The 17,759-nt window shown below is 41.5% G+C and overlaps 1 protein-coding gene across 2 annotated transcripts in view; it reads left to right on the forward strand.

Moving 5' to 3' along the window:
• The window catches only part of CTNNAL1 (catenin alpha like 1), a 63,654-nt gene that overhangs the window by 22,721 nt on the left and 23,174 nt on the right, over window positions 1-17,759 (forward strand). For both annotated transcript variants that reach the window (XM_059141685.1, XM_059141684.1), the window contains exons 3-9: window positions 1,650-1,837; window positions 3,491-3,610; window positions 5,733-5,822; window positions 6,822-6,992; window positions 10,757-10,957; window positions 13,574-13,660; window positions 17,166-17,324. In XM_059141685.1, coding sequence (XP_058997668.1) covers window positions 1,650-1,837; window positions 3,491-3,610; window positions 5,733-5,822; window positions 6,822-6,992; window positions 10,757-10,957; window positions 13,574-13,660; window positions 17,166-17,324 — 1,016 coding nt within the window. The remainder of the gene's footprint in view (window positions 1-1,649; window positions 1,838-3,490; window positions 3,611-5,732; window positions 5,823-6,821; window positions 6,993-10,756; window positions 10,958-13,573; window positions 13,661-17,165; window positions 17,325-17,759) is intronic.

The raw sequence follows: 17,759 nt of genomic DNA on the forward strand, positions 1-17,759 counted from the left end.
GGAGTGATCTTGGATGCTGGCTGCCACAGACTTCCTCTATTAGTAGAGTTTCAGTTATGGTCACGACATGTAACCAGTCCATATTTACAGGCTTGTTTTTGAGTTTTCCTGTGTTGTTCAAATTCTTGTCACCTGGAAGTAAATTTATCATCACCCTTTCTATGCTCTTCTGATTTTTAAAGTGATTCAAGTTCACAAACTTGAAGTCATTTTTTTCATCTCTTTTTCCTATCATTGCTCAGGTGCCAATTTTATATTTTCTTTACCTGGTATCTCCCAAATCATCTTTTTTGTATTCCTATAGCTGCCTTCTTGTAAGATCCTCACTGCTTCATACCCACAATTGAAATTCTGCCCGAGTAGTACCCTGACTTTGAGTCTTTCCCTTTTCCAGATTGATCCTAAATCTTGCCTTCTTTATGTCATACCCTGTGACCTGTCCATTAAAATTCAGGTACTTGTACTCAAGATCCTTAGTTTATGGGCTGATACGTTATTGGGTACACACACACATATACATATATACATATATATGTATATATACAATATTATATATTGATATAATAATATTGACAAGGGGGGTTTTGTGAGAAAATGAATCCTTTGTGCATTGAGGTTTATATAAGATATAAACAATTACCTTGAACATTGCAAGATGATGGAAATTTATTTTTTTTAATCTTGTTAAATTAAACAGTATAGTTTGGAAGAAACTACAGACAGGCTTCATTTTTAAGGAGAACAAATATTTGTATTATATTATTTTATTGATGGATAATTGCTATTCCAGAAATCAAAGCATTTTGATAGTGAAGAAGAGACTTTTTCTAGAGGGGTTGGACGTTCATTTGGTAGAACAATTTATGCTGGGCATCATAAGAAGTATAAGTTCAAAGAGTAAGCCTCAGGGTTAGCAAGTGTCTTGAGTTCTCAGGAAAGATACATTTGTTGTTTTCCCACTCAGAGCCCGGGCTGCTCAACAGATAAACTTGCATATCCCTTTGCCTATGGATGGTTTTTCTAGGCCCCCTTATTACTAAGAATGCCTCCCAAGGGCCCAACGCTTGGTCTTCTTTCCATGGGTGTTCATAAAAGCCTGAGCCTCTTCAGGCTATGGAGATGGGCAGTGACTGCCACCCCCGTCCGGTACATTTCTATCCCTTCACCCCTGGCCAAAGTCTTGGCAACTGCTTACTGCCCTGCTTTCGGTTCTTCTTTGGTTATTGGGTCTTAGGATTTCTCTTATTTGGTCTTACAGAGAAGGCTTTTTTAGTTTAGATCATATAGTTTGCTGTATCGCTAGAAGAAAAGTTAAAATATTTTGCAGACTTGGTGAAGGCAACACATTTCTCCAAGTTCTTAAGAATGTGCCATTGTTTTGTCATTAGAGAACCTCCTACGATAATCCTGTGCTCATCAAGGAGAAGCTGTTTCTTCTTCCTGAAATGAGACCCTAAAGTCAAGTGTCTATGGAGCACATTCCACTGGAGCACATTCCGTTCAAGAATAGAGAAAACCCCCTTTGCAGAATAATACATACAATATAGAAACAAAACAAAAACAAAAACAAAAAATAGAGAAAACCCTACATTTTAATTTAAGTGCATCTTATTCCCAGTTTAACTTTTTACCCTTTCCTTTCTTGTTAGGAGAAACAATTGCGGCGCTTACAGATATAAGCAGCTTGAATCATCCAGAATCTGACGGCCAGATCATGATTTTTACAGATAAGACAGGAGTTATAAAGGCTGCAAGATTACTTCTTTCTTCAGTGACAAAAGTGCTGTTGCTGGCAGACCGAGTAGTCATTAAGCAGATAATAACATCACGAAATAAGGTACTCGTCTTTCTGTGTTTCTGTGTTATGTCTTTTGTTCAAAAGTGTTTATTAGGTTAATTACAGGGAATTTGGCAATACTTGTCAGTTTCAATTATTTATGCCTCCAGTTTAAAAGTGTAGTTTAAAAGTGGTGTTTCTTTTGCACCTGTAATTCCTAAACAATATATGCACTGGGTCTGTACATTTAGATGTAAATAGTATTTCTTCCCAGAAAATCGTTATCTACTTGTTGAAGCTTATTCGTGAAAGCTTTTCATGTGCACAGATTTGGGAAGAAAAGCCAAGAACTATGACAATGTATGTAGTAAAAACCTGGTTGATAAAAATACCAAATTCCTCAGTACCTTTTTTTTTTTCAGACTCAGAGGATAATAATTTGTAAGCTTAAGAAAAAAATTCAATCATCTGAAACCACAGTTTTCCACGGAAATCTACGGAATTTCTGTTGCAGCATCCCTAGAGATTATGAATAATCATAAAGCTTGCTGAATAAATTTAAACTCTCCCAGTCTAGAAGAAGTCTTCCAGTCACTGAGCTAATGGTCGTGCTCCCCCATCATCCGGGGAGGCCAGGGCATGGAGAGTCACTTCTTGCCCTGGATAATTCCCTAGGCAAGGAGGAAAACAGTTTGCCAGGGAAGGGATTGTCTCATTGGAGTTTGAGGACAGCACTACCTGATGAGCACTGAGTCAACTAAAGAGAGTGATTTTCAAGTGAAAAAGAAATTGGAGAAGTGGATCGGGCAGTGCTGGAGTTATAGGAAAAAGCCCTCTCTCTTTAAAAGACAGAATTTCTGCTCAGTGGTAGCAATCTGCCTTATCTGTGCTGGTCACCTGGATTTCCTGAGCTGCCAGGGTGGCTTACTAGCCATCATATCCTCATTTTCAAAAGTAAACACAGGATATCTGTGTTTTCTTTACCTATCTTGGTCTGACAAGAGCTAATCCAGTATTATTATTTTAGAGAAAAATATTTGAAAATATGTTTCACATCTGTTCACTTTACTTTTAGTATCAAGAAAACACCTAACATTGTCTCTTGGCTCTACTATAGGTTTCTGAAGTTGTTTGTTTGTTTGTTTGTTTTACCCCTGGCTGCCCAGAGCCTCTTGGCAATTAATTTATTCAACACAGACAATTCCTGACTGATCCGAACTGTTTTCCTGCTCTCGAAGCGACACACCTTCCTTTCCACTCCTCCCTGTGCAGGTGACCTTCCGTCTACTTTCTTGGGAAGAATAAGGTTCCCCCAGTTCTGGTTCACTGAACCTTATGGCTTCCCTGTAATACCTTTATGCCCCCTGTCTTCCTAGTTCTCTGAAGATTGGATTACCTCTGTCCTGCACATGTCCACCTTCTCCAGACTTTGCTACATAAATGATCTCTTCTCCTGTATCTCGAGTAGTTTCTTGTACTCTTTCTCCTTTTAATTTTCAAGTAAGCTCAATTCTCCCCACCGTAAAAACAAATTGTTCCCTAGATGATTCTAACCTTCGGATGTGCTTCTACTTCTCTGGGCTCCTCCTTCCCTGTCTTCCCCTCTGACGACTCCTTCTCAGCTCTCTCCTAGAATTCAGTTTCTCCTTTTTCCTTGACATCTCAGTCTCTTTCATATCTACACCTGACAATCAATTACTCTCTGTTTTGCAGGTTCTTGCAACTATGGAAAGACTAGAGAAAGTGAATAGCTTTCAAGAGTTTGTCCAAATATTCAGTCAATTTGGAAATGAAATGGTGGAGTTTGCACATCTAACTGGAGATAGACAAAACGTATGTGTTTACCACATTTAAACATTTTCAAATACACATATACTTTGTCATTTAGATGGAGGTGTGGTCTTTGTGATCTTCTGGGTTGGTTTATTTGCTTATTAAATTTATAATCTTGGTGTTAAAAACCTTTCATAAAGGAGCTAGGATGATGTAAGTAACTTTACATGACTTTTTTTTTTTTTTTACATACATTTACCAGTTAAATATGTTCTCACCACACACACTAGGAGAGGTCATGTTTGCCTTCAGAGCTCAGATCTAATACTTCCTATTTTAGGAAAATATATTTGACTCTTCTATGAGGGCTCAAACAAATAAGTTGAGTCATCATAATTATATATTCTGTTAGTATTTTATTGTATATCTGTTTTTGTAATTTGTTACATATTCTGCTTTTATCTATTTCCATCAGTTTTCTCCATTAGAATCAATAATAATAAGTCAAGCTCTTATTTATTTGCATTAGCTATGCGTTAGGTACTTAATACACAACATCTCATTAATTTTGAAAACATTCCTATAAGGCAGGTGTTGTTATTACTGTTTCACAGCTAAGGAGATAGAACCTGTGAGGATAATAAACTTTCCCAAGGTCACTCACCTAACAGATTGAACTTCGTTGTGTCTGATCTTGGAGCCTATAGTTTTTAACCTACAGTGTGATATTAGTTCTTCATAGGTCTTTTCCTCAATTTAGACTATAAGCTCCTAAATTTAGGGAGGCAGAAGACCGTATTGTATCTAGCATTGACTTTTCTTTGTTGTGGTATTCATGCATGAGTTGATCTTGTCAGCAAGTTAGATATGTAATAAGGGACCTCTTCAGATTTTTGGAACAGTCCTATAGACTATCATGTTGGCCATGAACTTTCCTGGTTGTGGCTGGAATTGGAAGATGGGTATTCGCCTGGTTTTATGAACACCTCTTTTTGTCCTGTTGACTAGCCCTCTAACAGATTTTTTTCGTTCATTTGTTATTACTGTATAATAGATGGTGTTATGCATGGCCTACAACCCACAAATGGGAAGACTGACTAATGCGACTGGTGAAAATCTTGTGTAATTCAAATTTCAGTGTCTGTAGTTAGGTTTTATTGGGACACAGGCATGTTAGCTTGTTTACGGACTGTCTCAGTGTGGCTTTCACACTGCAGTGGCTGAACTAGTTGTTGCAGACTCTCTGTCCCAGAAAACCTGAAAACTTTGTTATCTGGCCTTTTGTTGAAAATGGCTGCTGACCTCTGATTTAGATGGCTGTGACCAAATTATTATAAGAGTGTTTAGTTCTAGATTTGATCACAGCACTTAGGTACTTTCTGTAATAGCATACATCCTATCAAGGGCTCTATGAAGAGAAACTAAAAGAAAAAATTCAAAGCACGGCGCCTGCTTCAGACTTCATAATCCAGTTGGAGAAAATGAGAGACCCGAAAACATCTTAAGACTATTTCAGAGCAGGGCGCCTGGGTGGCTCAGTCATTAAGGCCCTGCCTTCGACTCAGGTCATGATCCTAGGGTTCTGGGATCAAGCCCCACATCAGGCTCCCAGCTCTTGGGGAAGCCTCCGTCTTTCTCTCCCACTCCCCCTGCTTGTGCTCTCTCTCTCAAATAAATAAATAAAATAAATAAATAAAATCTTAAAAAAAAAATTTCAGAGCAGCATATTGGTTAAGTTTAACCAGACATGGTCTCTGAAAGTGTTGACATCTAAATATCTAATTAAAGGAAATAATAGCGTACAAATGCTTGATAAATAGGTCGCTCTTAATGGAGTAAAGAATAAGAAGGTTGTTTCCGGTCAGGAGGGAAGGATTTTGGTGTGGGCACGAGATCGTCAGTGTGTAGGCCACCAGAGTGCGGGGTGCCAGGCATCACCCCCCTGCTCCGTCTCAGGTCCTGGCTCTCCGCCCTCAGTAAGGGCACCTGTTTCTTTCCATACACTGTGTTGATGGATTTAGATCAAAGCGCTGGCATTTTATAAAACTTTATCCTGTTTTTTTTTTTTTTACTTTGTCACTTTTTAAACAATGTTACTCAATTGATTCTTGTTGCATAAATGAATTTTCAAGAAGTTATTTACAGGATCCTAGACGGCTCAGTGGCTTTATTTCATTTTTAGGATCTGAAAGACGAGAAGAAAAAGGCAAAAATGGCAGCAGCCAGGGCAGTTCTTGAAAAGTGTACAATGATGCTTCTCACAGCCTCAAAGGTAGGGACGCTTTTGTTTTACCCGCTTATACGCCTCCAATTTATGTTTTACATTTTTTAAAGAGATTACAGTTACACATTGGAACATAGGCTACTGCAGTCAAATCCCAGTTACCTTTCAGCAAGAGGGCCAACTCCTGCCCGCCCTGCAGACAGCAGTCAGTCCGCGAGTCCCTGCTGCCTGAGCGCCCCCACTGCGGAGGGTGGCATGGAGGTGCCGAGTCAGGGCGTGTGACGCAGGGTCCCTGCCTGCAGGGGTGCCGGTTTCATCGGGGAGCCCGCACGTGTACTCCCGACACAGCGAGGAGACTTAGAATCTGTTAAGTAACAGTGGAGTAGTAATCCAGCCTTTAATTTGTATAGTGTGTAAATCCGCACCTCTGATTGCTTTTGCTACTTTTAGCGAAGTCGTCAGTCAAGTGCTGGTGACTCCGCACCGCATCTGGCCAGCGACGCGGTGCAGTCCGAGAGGAGAGTGGTCCGCCGCTCAGGAGCCGCTTGTTTAGAGTCGTGGTTTCGGCTCATGGTGTTTACCCTGGGCTGGCGTAGCGAAGCCTCCGCGGAGCGCGCTGGCAAGGCTCTGATCACGTCCAGGCCCCTGAGCAGCTTTCATTCACACCATTTTCCAAAGTCAAAGATATGTCCGCTGCCATAGAACATGTGGTCATGTGTTCCCGCTCTTTTTTAGTTTTCACACCTGGAAGGCAACATTTAAAAATAGTTTTAATCATGATGAAGATAGTCCCCCCCCCCCCCATTTTAAGTAATCTTATTGAAGCATAAAGATACAGTTTTGCACTCTGCCTTTTTCACTTAACCTTGCTATCGCTTTTTACTCATCCTGCTTCCACTTTTAGTGAGGAGAAGCAGCTGGGTGAGCCAGGGACCCGGGAGATTTTGGTAAAGAATCATTTTTATTAGCATGACAAGTTCTCTGTCAGATTTTGTGTATTATGGTATGGGCCCAGTCTGAAAATAAACATTCTCAATTGTTTTGAAGACATGTCTCAGGCATCCCAACTGCGAATCAGCCCATAAAAACAAAGAAGGAGTATTTAACCGAATGAAAGTGGCGTTAGATAAGGTGATAGAAATCGTGACTGACTGCAAACCAGGTGGAGAGACTGACATTTCATCTGTCAGTATTTTTACTGGAATTAAAGAATTCAAGGTAAGAATGGGGAGAAGATATATTTTTTTCTTTCCGTATCAGAGGAACAGCTCTAGATGTAGTATGCATGTGTTGGTGTAATCTTTTAGAACAGATGCTTCACAAAAGCAGATACTTTTCTTCAAGACAGTGCCACTCTGTGTAAACTTAGTATTCGGTAGCATTTGGTTTAGCGTCGTCTGTATGGAGATCGTTGGGCTGGGGTTATAGTAGCTCCCCGGGCCCTGTGTTACTGCATGCTTCGGGAGCCTCCTGTCCTCTGTACAGAAAGGTGTTCCCTGCCCAATCAGCAGTGCTGAGCTTTCCGAGGCTGATGACAGACAGCAAATCATTTCTTTTGGAATCCCTGCTCTTCCCTGAGCTCCACGGTGGAGACTTGGAGACTCTTGTAATAGTAATAGTGTTAATGTTAATTAAAACCTAGAATGGGGATGCCTGGATGGCTCAGTGGGTTAAGCCTCTGCCTTCGGCTCAGGTCATGATCCCAGGGTTCTGGGATTGAGCCCTGCATCGGGCTCTCTGCTCAGTGGGGAGCCTGCTTCCCCCTCTCTCTCTGCCTGCCTCTCTGCCCACTTGTGATCTCTGTCTGTCAAATAAATAAATAAAATCTTAGAAAAACACAAACAAACCTAGAATGAACACTAATTCATGCTAATGTGTACTGTTGAGCATTTACTCTGTGCCAACCCTGTTCTGAATGCTTTACATGTGTGTACCTATAAAATTTTATTGCTGCTCTTCTGTTGAGGAGACTGAGAAATAGAGATTAAGTAATTTGCCAGCAAGGAAGTGCCAGAGCCAGGATTTGAACCCAGGCAGTCTGACACAGAATCCCCACCATTTTTGGGCAGAGCTTCTCATGGGAAGTCAGAGAGCTGGGGAAGGTGCTCTCTGGGTCAGAGCAGGGTCTGACTGAGGAGGACCGTAGGGAGTCATTTTGTACAACCTCTCATTTAACAACTGGGAAAAATAGGGCCCTTGGAAGTCATCTAATAGGCCAGGGCTGCAGCGAGGATAACATCCCTTCCATCTTTTTAACTCCTCCTTAGGTTGGAATATGGGGTGAAACAAAGTCATGGAAAGGCCAGTTATTTTTAGGGGTCATTGTCTTCATGAATAGTATCTAATTTAATCATTAACTTCCCTGTTAGGTGGGTACTCTTATCACTGTGTTTCTGAGGAGGAAAGGTGTAGTCCGCGGTGAAACCCTTCTTTAGAACCCGGACTCGCTAATCCCAAAGTCCATGACCTTGCAGTTTGTGCCTGTGGGTTTGCTTGTCGCAGCCGGCCCTGCCCTACATCTCTTCCTGAGGGGAAAGAAGCTACAAAGACCAGTCATTGTTTTGAGAGTTTTTATTACCTAAGGGATTTTAGAGATTATTTTTCTAATCTGTTTTTTTTAATAAAGGCTGAGGGGGGAGATGTTTTCTCAAGGGTTAAAGGACAATTAGGGAAACGAATAGGCCTAGAGCCAAGTCTGTTGCTTTCTGGTGCCAAGTTGGGTTCCAGGTTAACTCGGGCAGTGCTGCGCCTGTAGCTGCTGCCAGCTGCTCTGGACGCTCTGGCTGCTGATCCTTCAGCATCGGGCGTTCTGGAGGACAGAGCTATGAGGAATAGAGACTCTGTCTCCCTGTCACTGGGCATCTTGTTGGCATCTTAACCATTATTACTGGTGGAGAGTATGATCTGTAGATGGAAACTGGATATCTGTACTGGGAATGTATGGACAAATTTTAGGAAACCGTATAAATGAATGGCTTTTGAAAAAATAACTCTACTCAGTTGCTGTTTAAAAGCATGTGTATGCTCTTTCAAAGGGGAGAACCAAAAACCTTAACATAAATGGTGTGTGGTCAACATGACTGATTTTTATATTGTAATTGTTTCAATTCTAAATTCTCAGATGTTCCTTGTCAGTTCCATACCTGACTTTTATCCATGTTCTTTCCTATCTTTAAAAAAAATGCTGTCTGGGAACCTAGGTGGCTCAGTGGGTTGGGCCGCTGCCTGCGGCTCAGGTCATGATCTCAGGGTCCTGGGATTGAGTTCCACATCATGCACTCTGCTCAGCAGGGAGCCTGCTTCTTCCTCTCTCTCTCTCTGCCTGCCTCTATGCCTACTTGTGATCTCTCTCTCTGTCAAGTAAATAAATAAATAAATCTTTAAAAAAAAAAAAAATTGCTGTCTACCTTGAATGGGGTGGTTACTGTTACACCTTGGGCCAAGAGAAGAAGGGGAAGCAGGCCCCGCTGTGGCCTCTTGACCCTCCCAAATCTTGGTATTTTCATGGGTCCTGTGAAAATGGGTCAGATGCGAGGATTAACTTGAGTCTATGTTTGTGAAAGGACTTTAAAGTGCTAAACAAATGTAAGCTATTCTTTTTTCTTTTTTAACTTTTTTTAAAAAAGATTTTGTTTATTTATTTGATAGAGATGCAACAAGAGAGAGAACAGGAATGGGGGGAGTGTGAGGGGGAGAAGCAGGTCCCCTGTTGAGCATGGAGCCCAGTGTGGGGCTCGATCTCAGGACTCTCGGACCATGATCTGAGCCAAAGGCAGGTGCTTGATAACTGAGCCACCCAGGCACCCCTTACCTTTTTTTTCCCCTTAATTTGAGAGAGAGCATGAGAAGGGATAAGGTCAGAGGGAGAAGTAGACTCCCTGCCGAACAGGGAGCCTGATGCAGGACTCTATCCTGGGATCCCAGGATCCTGACCTAAACCAAAGGCAGTTGCTGTAAGCTATTTTTTTTTTTTTTGAATTTTCTTTTTTTTTTTCATTTATTTATTTTCAGCATAACAGTATCATTATTTTTTCACCACACCCAGTGCTCCATGCAATCTGTGCTGTAAACTATTCTTATCCTCACATTCAGTGTGAGCCAGTCCTGGTCATCACCACTGATTGCCTCTTGGCCCAAGGTATTTTTTACAACACCTCACAGGCTGGAGGTTAGATATAGCTGTAGTGTCATAGTGTCAGTTAGACCCCTGAGAGAGAGATGTGCCAGAGAACACATGTCTGTCACATGTGTGGGCAACTCTGAGCACAGGATGGCTGAAGTGACAGGTTGTTTGGGAACTTGGGAGGTGGTGAGACATACTGTCAGGAAGATCTATAAAATCAAGACCCTAGACGATTTGGTGTTATGCGGTAGAAATTTGAGCTTAATTGTATAGGTGGTGAGGAGTTACTTAAAGGGAGGTAGCACTAGCAGAAGCTTTGCATTTCAGAAAGATGATGCTGGTAGAGAGGTGCTGTCCGGTGTACAACAAAATGTTGGGAGATCAATTCGGGACTTGGAGAGTTTTGCTGAATTAAGGAAGGGAAAACTGGTGCCTTTCCCAGCCCTTCCCATACCCACATCCTCCACACCCTGGCCCCTGGGCTCAGCACAAGTTCAGATTTGGGTGTAACAAGTCTTTCAGGACTTTGCCTCAGCATTTCACAGATGCAGATTCTCTACCTGCGGGCGGGTTCATTTTTCCTGCCGGTTGCTACATGATCATGCTTTTCTGCCTCAGTATTTACTGATTTCATAGGAGTGTTGTGTTGGCAGCTGTTGCAGTGAATCTCTGCGTGGCCGGTGGTGGCTCCTGAGCAATGTGTCCTGGAGAACAGAGTCATCGCTGGAGGCTGTATTTCCCCCAAGCCCTCAGACAGGGAAGGAAATTGCTAGCCTCTCTGGGCACTGCTAGAAGTTACAGCGTGTTTGGTTAGGTGGGAATATTGACTCATGGAGATGGATATCCTTTTCATTCTCAGATGAATATTGAAGCTCTTCGGGAGAATCTTTATTTTCAGTCGAAAGAGAGTCTTTTTGCAACTCTGGAAGTCATCTTGGAGCGCACCGAGGACTTCACTGATTCTGCCTACACCAGCCACGAGCGCAGGGAACGCATCTTGGAACTGTCAACTCAGGCAAGACTGGACCTGCAGCAGTTACTGTCCGTGTGGATTCAGAGTGTAAGAGCCCTTTTTGTCAGAGTAAACCCTACAGGGTAGCTCTTCCCTAAATCTCTGAGAACCGTGGAAGGAGTGTGAAGGAGGTCTGGAGTGGGGCAGGATGTCTTATCCCTTTTCTCCCTCCCTCTTGGCCCAGAGCATCCTTCCTGTCCTGCGCTCATGGTACTTGACATTTCTAGACCTGTCGTTTCTCAGTTTCTCACCTGGCTTGCTAGCCTGGATTCTGTACCACCGTCACTACCACGAGTTCATCCCGTCATCTCCACTTGTCCAGCAAACTCACCTCTGGAAAATTCCTCCCCCAAATGCTTCTGACCTAGAGGTTCTTGTCCCCTGAGTCTTATTGGCAGAGCCATTTACACGTGTACAGTGCTTAACTCTGAGGACACTGCATTTACACACACAATTTATTATATTATTTATTTATTTTTTAGAGAAGGAGAGAAGGGTGGGTGGGTAGAGATAGGGAGAGAGAGAATCTTAAGTTGGCTCCAAACCCAGTAGGGAGCTTGAGGTGGGGCTCGATCTCACAACCCTGAGATCATGACCTGAGTGCGAATCAAGAGTCAAACACTTAACCAACTGAGCCGCCCAGGCGCCCCTACGGACACAACAGTTTAGACAACCTTTTGAAGTCTAGATGCAGTGAAGACAAGGATAGATCCAGCAAGCAGGTAGAAGATGTTCCACACTTGTACTGATTCCTGGTGTAAGATTTTGAGCAGCCATTCAAAATAGACTGGCATGTATACAGCCTGGGAGGTTATGTGGGCAGGAATGGTAAAGATGGGCAGAGCTGGGGGCACCTGACTGGCTTATGGGAGAGCATGCGACTCTTGATCTTGGTGTCATGAGTTCGAACCCCATATGTGGTATAGAATTTACTTAAAAAAAAAAAAAAAAGGGCACCTGGGTGGCTCAGTGGGTTAAGCCACTGCCTTCGGCTCAGGTCATGATCTCAGGGTCCTGGGATCGAGTCCCGCATCAGGCTTTCTGCTCAGCAGGGAGCCTGCTTCTCTCTCTCTCTCTCTCTCTGCCTGTTTGTCTCTCTCCATCTACTTGTGATCTCTCTCTGTCAAATAAATTAAAAAAAAAAAAATCCTTAAAAAAAAAAAAAAAAAAAGGACAGACAGAGTGGGATAGCACAGAGAGCTTGTATCCAGACTCTTGTAGAGAATGGTTACATAATGGAGAGATAGAGGCTTGAGACTCTCGCTCCCACACGGTTTATTTATTTCTTTGACCTAGGTTATGTAAAAAAGAGTATTTAATGTGATTTACAACATAAGCATAGATGGAACAAATCTGGCACCTATGAATAAAAGCTTTGGCAGTAAAGACCGAGGGGTGAATGTGGCTGAGAACAGCAAATGAAGGAGCAGTTGACTTTTGTGTAAAGAGATTGGTTTATGAAGGTAGAGTAGATATAAATCAAGATTTTTCTCCTATTCCTTGGAACTGCAACAGAGCAAATGGTCATATCAATGGGAAATTAACCTAGAGTAGAGTGTTGTCAGGGCTAAAAACAACATTTTGTGATTACTTCGAAATATCTATGTGATATCTAACCTGAAGCATGGATTGTTTCAGTGTTAAATTTTAACCCCAAGCATCAACAGAAGAAGTCAACATAAAGAGGAAATGCTCTCGGTCCGAGTCTGTCAAAACTTAAATTTTCAGTTAGCACCTTTCCCATATTTCACAAGCGCTCAGATCTCTGAGTTGGCATGCCAGATGTATTATTGTTCGTTCATTCATTTTTGTTGTTACTGAGTACCTTTTATATGCCAGGCACCAGAAATCTAAAGGTGAACAAGATAAAATCTTCGCCTGCAAGAATTTTGCAATGGAGAAAAGTGTGGGAAGGGGTCAGACAAGAACAGAAAGTTTTGTAGGTGTCCTAACAGAGGTACAGACTGTGTGTTGCGGCGATTTGAAGGAGAGAAAATTTATATTTAGGGAGATGAATCAAGAAGACTGCTTGAAGATAGTGACATTTGACTTAGATTTATCTGTTCAAAGAACGGAGTACCTACTACCTTCCATTTGCTGTATCAGGTATTGTGTATTCATGAGTGACCAAAATAAATGTGATCCCAGCCTTCATGGAGCTTACCAGAGCCTAGTGGGGAAGATCAAGTTTAAACAGAAAAAATTAAAAGAGTAAGTATGTAATTGCAAACTAGATTACTTAGAGAAAGATTAGAATGGGTAAGAAGAGGGCCTAGTTTATGTGATCTGAAAAGGCCTTTCTGAGAAGGAGACATTTATATAGAGAGTTAAAGGTAAATAGGATTTTAATTTTTAACTCCATTAAAAGCAAAGAGATGAGCATTCTGGGCAGAAGATAAAATAGATTCATTTTAGACATGATAAATTTTTTAAAGAAATGAGATTTTAAAAATTTATCTTATTATAGTTAGAATGGGAAAATATAACTAGAGAGTTAAAATTCTATTTTCCATTCTAACCATAAATAGGTGAATTTTTAAAACCTACTTTTATAATTCACAGAATGATATTAAACATTTATTATAATTTGTAGTTAAATAAAATTGGAATTGCCAGATTAAAAAGATGAGGTAACTATATATATGTATATTTTTAAATTTTTAGCAAAACAAGAAAACAAAAAGTATTGCTGAAGAACTAGAACTTGCTGTATTGAAAATCAGTCACAGTCTCAATGAACTCAAGAAAGAAGTAAGTATAGTTTGAAATTTAGCCCCTTTTAAACCTTTGCTAATTTTCATGTGACATAGTATGTATGAAGTGCATTAGTATTACTATGTCTGTGTGTCTAGAAGATGGTTTTCCATTTTAAAGCCACTGTTTTTTTCGTGCCATCCTTCTCAAAGCTTGTATGTAGATGTTCATAACACCTTTATTTATGATAGCCCCAAACTAGAAATAGTCTAAGTTTCCATCCACAGAGGAATCAATGAATTAATTTTGGTATGACTATAACAAGTATTATTCAGCAATGAAGAGAAACAATATGGATACAGGTAATCATGTGGATAAATCACTAAAACGTAACACTGAAAGAGGTCAGACACCAACGAGTGTGTGTTTGTGTGTGAGTGGATGTGTATATATGTAATTCCATTTAGAGGAAATTCTAGAAAAGGCAAAACTAATGTATAGTGATGGAAACCAAATCAGTGGCTGCCTGGGATCAGAAGTTGGGGGATATATTTTTTTTTTTTTTTAAAGATTTTATTTATTTATTTGACAGCGAGAGATCACAAGTAGGCAGAGAGGCAGGCAGAGAGAGAGGAAGGGAAGCAGGCTCCCTGCTGAGCAGAGAGCCCGATGTGGGGCTCGATCCCAGGACCCTGAGATCATGACCTGAGCCGAAGGCAGCGGCTTAACCCACTGAGCCACCCAGGCGCCCCTTTTTTTTTTTTTTTTTTTAAAGAAGAAGTTGGGGGATATTTACTACAAGGAGGCATTGGAGAACTTTGGGGGATAAAGCAAATGTATGGAATATTGATTGTGGTGATGGTTACATAGATACAAATGTCAAAACTCATCACACTGTACCTTTGGTACGTTTTGCTGCATATAAAGTATAACCTTAATGTAATTGATTTTTAAGAATATTTTTTTGGTTGAGATTTCCCTGCTTCCTGCCAAACTGGGCCATCTCTGACTCATTTGATCACTCTAAAGCAATTGAAGTCACTGTAAGTCAGATGTTTGCCAACTACAGCCAGGCTGTCTGTTTTAAGTCAAGTTTTGGGAGACATAGTCCTGCCCATGTGCTTACATATTGTCTGCTGTTTTTTCACAACAGCAGAGTTGGGTAGTTGCAGTAGACACTGTGCAGCCTGGAAACCCTAAAATATTTCCTGTGCAGCCCCTTACAGAGTAAGTTTGCCAGTCCATGCTTTAGGTGATGAAACAAAATCTCAGTTCCAAAATTAGAATGAGTCTTCCAATATATAAATTGCTATTTTGATAGTCCTTCAATTAAGGACTTATCCCTGTTCCCCAGCCCCCAGCCGCACCGAGGGCTTTTGGGAAAGGTGTGGTCTCTGGTCTCTTTTCACAGCTTTCTGCCCCCCCACCCCTCACCCTTCAGTTCTTGATCTTTGCCAGTGTGGCTCAAGGCCAAAAGAGAAGAGTGGGGGAGGTGGAAAGTTCTTTGAAATTGGTGCCCTTACAGAATGCTTTGAGGTGTGGTTAAGCTGACTTTGTCTCTCCTGGGTGATTGAGTGTGTTCATCAGAGCCCCTCACTGCAACTCCCGGCCACCCTGCTCCTTCTACCCTGGGGTGTGCCTGGAGGTAATGCTCAGAACACACCTGTCAGCAGTCCAGACAGAACTTCCTTATCTCTAATTCCTTTATTCTTTTATATTTTTGCAGTCAGGGGTTCAAGAGAATGGAATTGGGTTTTGGTTTTCTTTTATAAATTATATACATGATGATTTGTTTCACATCTTACTTAGTATGGACCTCTACTGAAACCTTCGTTTTAACACCTTATTAAACATAGAAGGATGTTATGGTTTTCTTTGGTTTAAAAAAAAAAAAGCCTATCCATTTTTTCCAGCCCATTCAACTTTAACTAAATTATTGTTAAAATTTGACTATCAGTATGAGGAGAAAATCCTTTGATAATAGACTGAGCGGCTTTCCACCAGCTTCATTTTCCTAACCTCCGACATGGGTGCAACAACATCAGCCTAGAATGAATTTGTATAAGGATTAAGGCAGACAGTGTCTGTAAAGCCGGGTGGTCAGTTCTTTGCCCAGAGCGGAACTTCGAGCTTATTCATCCTTCCTCCCTTAGGCGTGGTAGTAAGTTGTCTCTAGAACCACTCAGATTTACGTGACTGTGGGCAAGTCACTCAGTCTCTAAGGACCTCTTTCATAGTCTGTAAAATAAAGGGCTGGCATTAGATATTCTCTAAGGCCCTGATGGTTAAATAAATTTTCTTAAAATTCTTATGTGGCATTTAGTTTCCAAAGGAAAGTACATTTTCATGTCTTTGTTTCTGACTGTAATTATTCTCACTTGATTGCGTGAACGCAGACTACTCTATTGTCAATTTTTTAGAAGGTCCTGTAATTTGAATTGACATTGGATTATTTCCAGGAAAAAAAAATCACTTCATTCAATAGGCTTCCTTCAAGTCAGATTTTCATTAGGACAGTGGTATTAAAAATGATCTCTTCCTGGAGAACCCCAGAATAACCTGCCTTATCATTTTTTTTTTTTTTAAACAAAAAGCAGGATGAAACGAAGATTTTGGACTTAATAGTACCCAAAGATATCTGCAGAGAGTAGGCTGTGATTAAGATCCATCCCAAGTCAAATATAGCCTCGGGGTTTGTCTGTCATTTATCCTGTGACCCAAGAGTTGGGGAGTAAAGTTCTAGACAGCAACTACAGATGGGCTATAACCCCCTGAGGGAAGGGAGTGTGTCCTACTTGTCTGTATGTCCAGCCTCTAGTACGGTGTCTTCCATGATCTGGGTATCTCATAAAATTCTGTTGAATCCCTAACAGATTGACTCTCACATCAAGACCTTTTCAAAAGTCTATTGAAGAATCTTACTGATCATGAACTGCCATTTGCCTTTCCTCCTAGTATCTGAATACCGTCCTCTTAATACTGGTGTGTTGCCTACTAACCTCTAGAGTAGTGGGAGCATTTTTTTTTTTTAAAGATTTTTATTTATTTGACAGACGGATCACAAGTAGGCAGAGAGGCAGGCAGAGAGAGAGGAAGAGGAGGCAGGCTCCCTGCTGAGCAGAGCTCCCGATGTGAGGCTCGATCCCAGGACCCTGGGATCATGACCTGAGCCGAAGGCAGAGGCTTTAACCACGGAGCCACCCAGGTGCCCCAAAGGGAGCATTTTTTAAGTAAGAGAGCAGCTGCGTGGCCAAGAGTTGGTGAATAGCAGGATAAAAAGGGCCCCGCCACGCCACAGCAGCCGAGCAGCTCGTCTTCTGCAGACAACAGTTCTACGCACAGGAGGAAACTCAAAGATGTCCATGTCTCTCCCACCCTGGGAGAACTGACAGGCTCCCCTGTGCTGCGCAGCTTCTGCTGCACACTTTCCTTTCAGTGCACCAAGTGCGGACGCATTGAGGTTGCTCCTTTTTCGTTTTTAAAGGGATTGTGAGGTGCTTGATGACAAAACCGGATTGTTTGTTGTCTTTCTTTCATTACCCTTCACCCCCCACATCTGCAGCTCCATAGGACAGCAACCCAGCTGGCAGCAGATCTGTTAAAATACCATGCCGATCATGTGGTACTAAAAGCATTAAAACTTACTGGAGTAGAAGGAAATTTAGAAGGCTTGGCTGAATATGCGTGTAAACTCTCTGAACAGAAAGAGCAGCTTGTCGAGGTGAGTAATCGGTTCGTTTGTTAAAGAAATTGTGGTTTCATGATAGCTGTATTAGGGGTAGTAACTCAAATATGTTTTTTTGGGTAACTTATATGAGCATTTTCTCTGTCTCCTTTGGAATCTTAAGATATAATATTTATCTGTCTTAACAACAGTCTGACCTCTAAAACAAAACAACAGAAAATGCTGGAACCCGCAGATGCACTTATTAATCTTCTTGTCCTTATTCTCTCAGAGAGGTTAGGCTTTGGAGTAGAGCAGTACAGACACATTGTATGACCTTGTTTCTATTTGAATCTGTGGGGGTCTCAGCATGAAAGAGATGGCACACTTGAATTAGAATAATTCAAAGAGCCTTTAATAGAAGAGCTGTTTACAACTGAATAGCCAGGGTGTGAGGGGAACTGTGGGAGTGCAGTAATTGGGGTTAGTGAT

The sequence above is a fragment of the Mustela lutreola genome, chromosome 12 (assembly GCF_030435805.1).
Source record: "Mustela lutreola isolate mMusLut2 chromosome 12, mMusLut2.pri, whole genome shotgun sequence".
Classification (NCBI taxonomy): Eukaryota; Metazoa; Chordata; class Mammalia; order Carnivora; family Mustelidae; genus Mustela; species Mustela lutreola.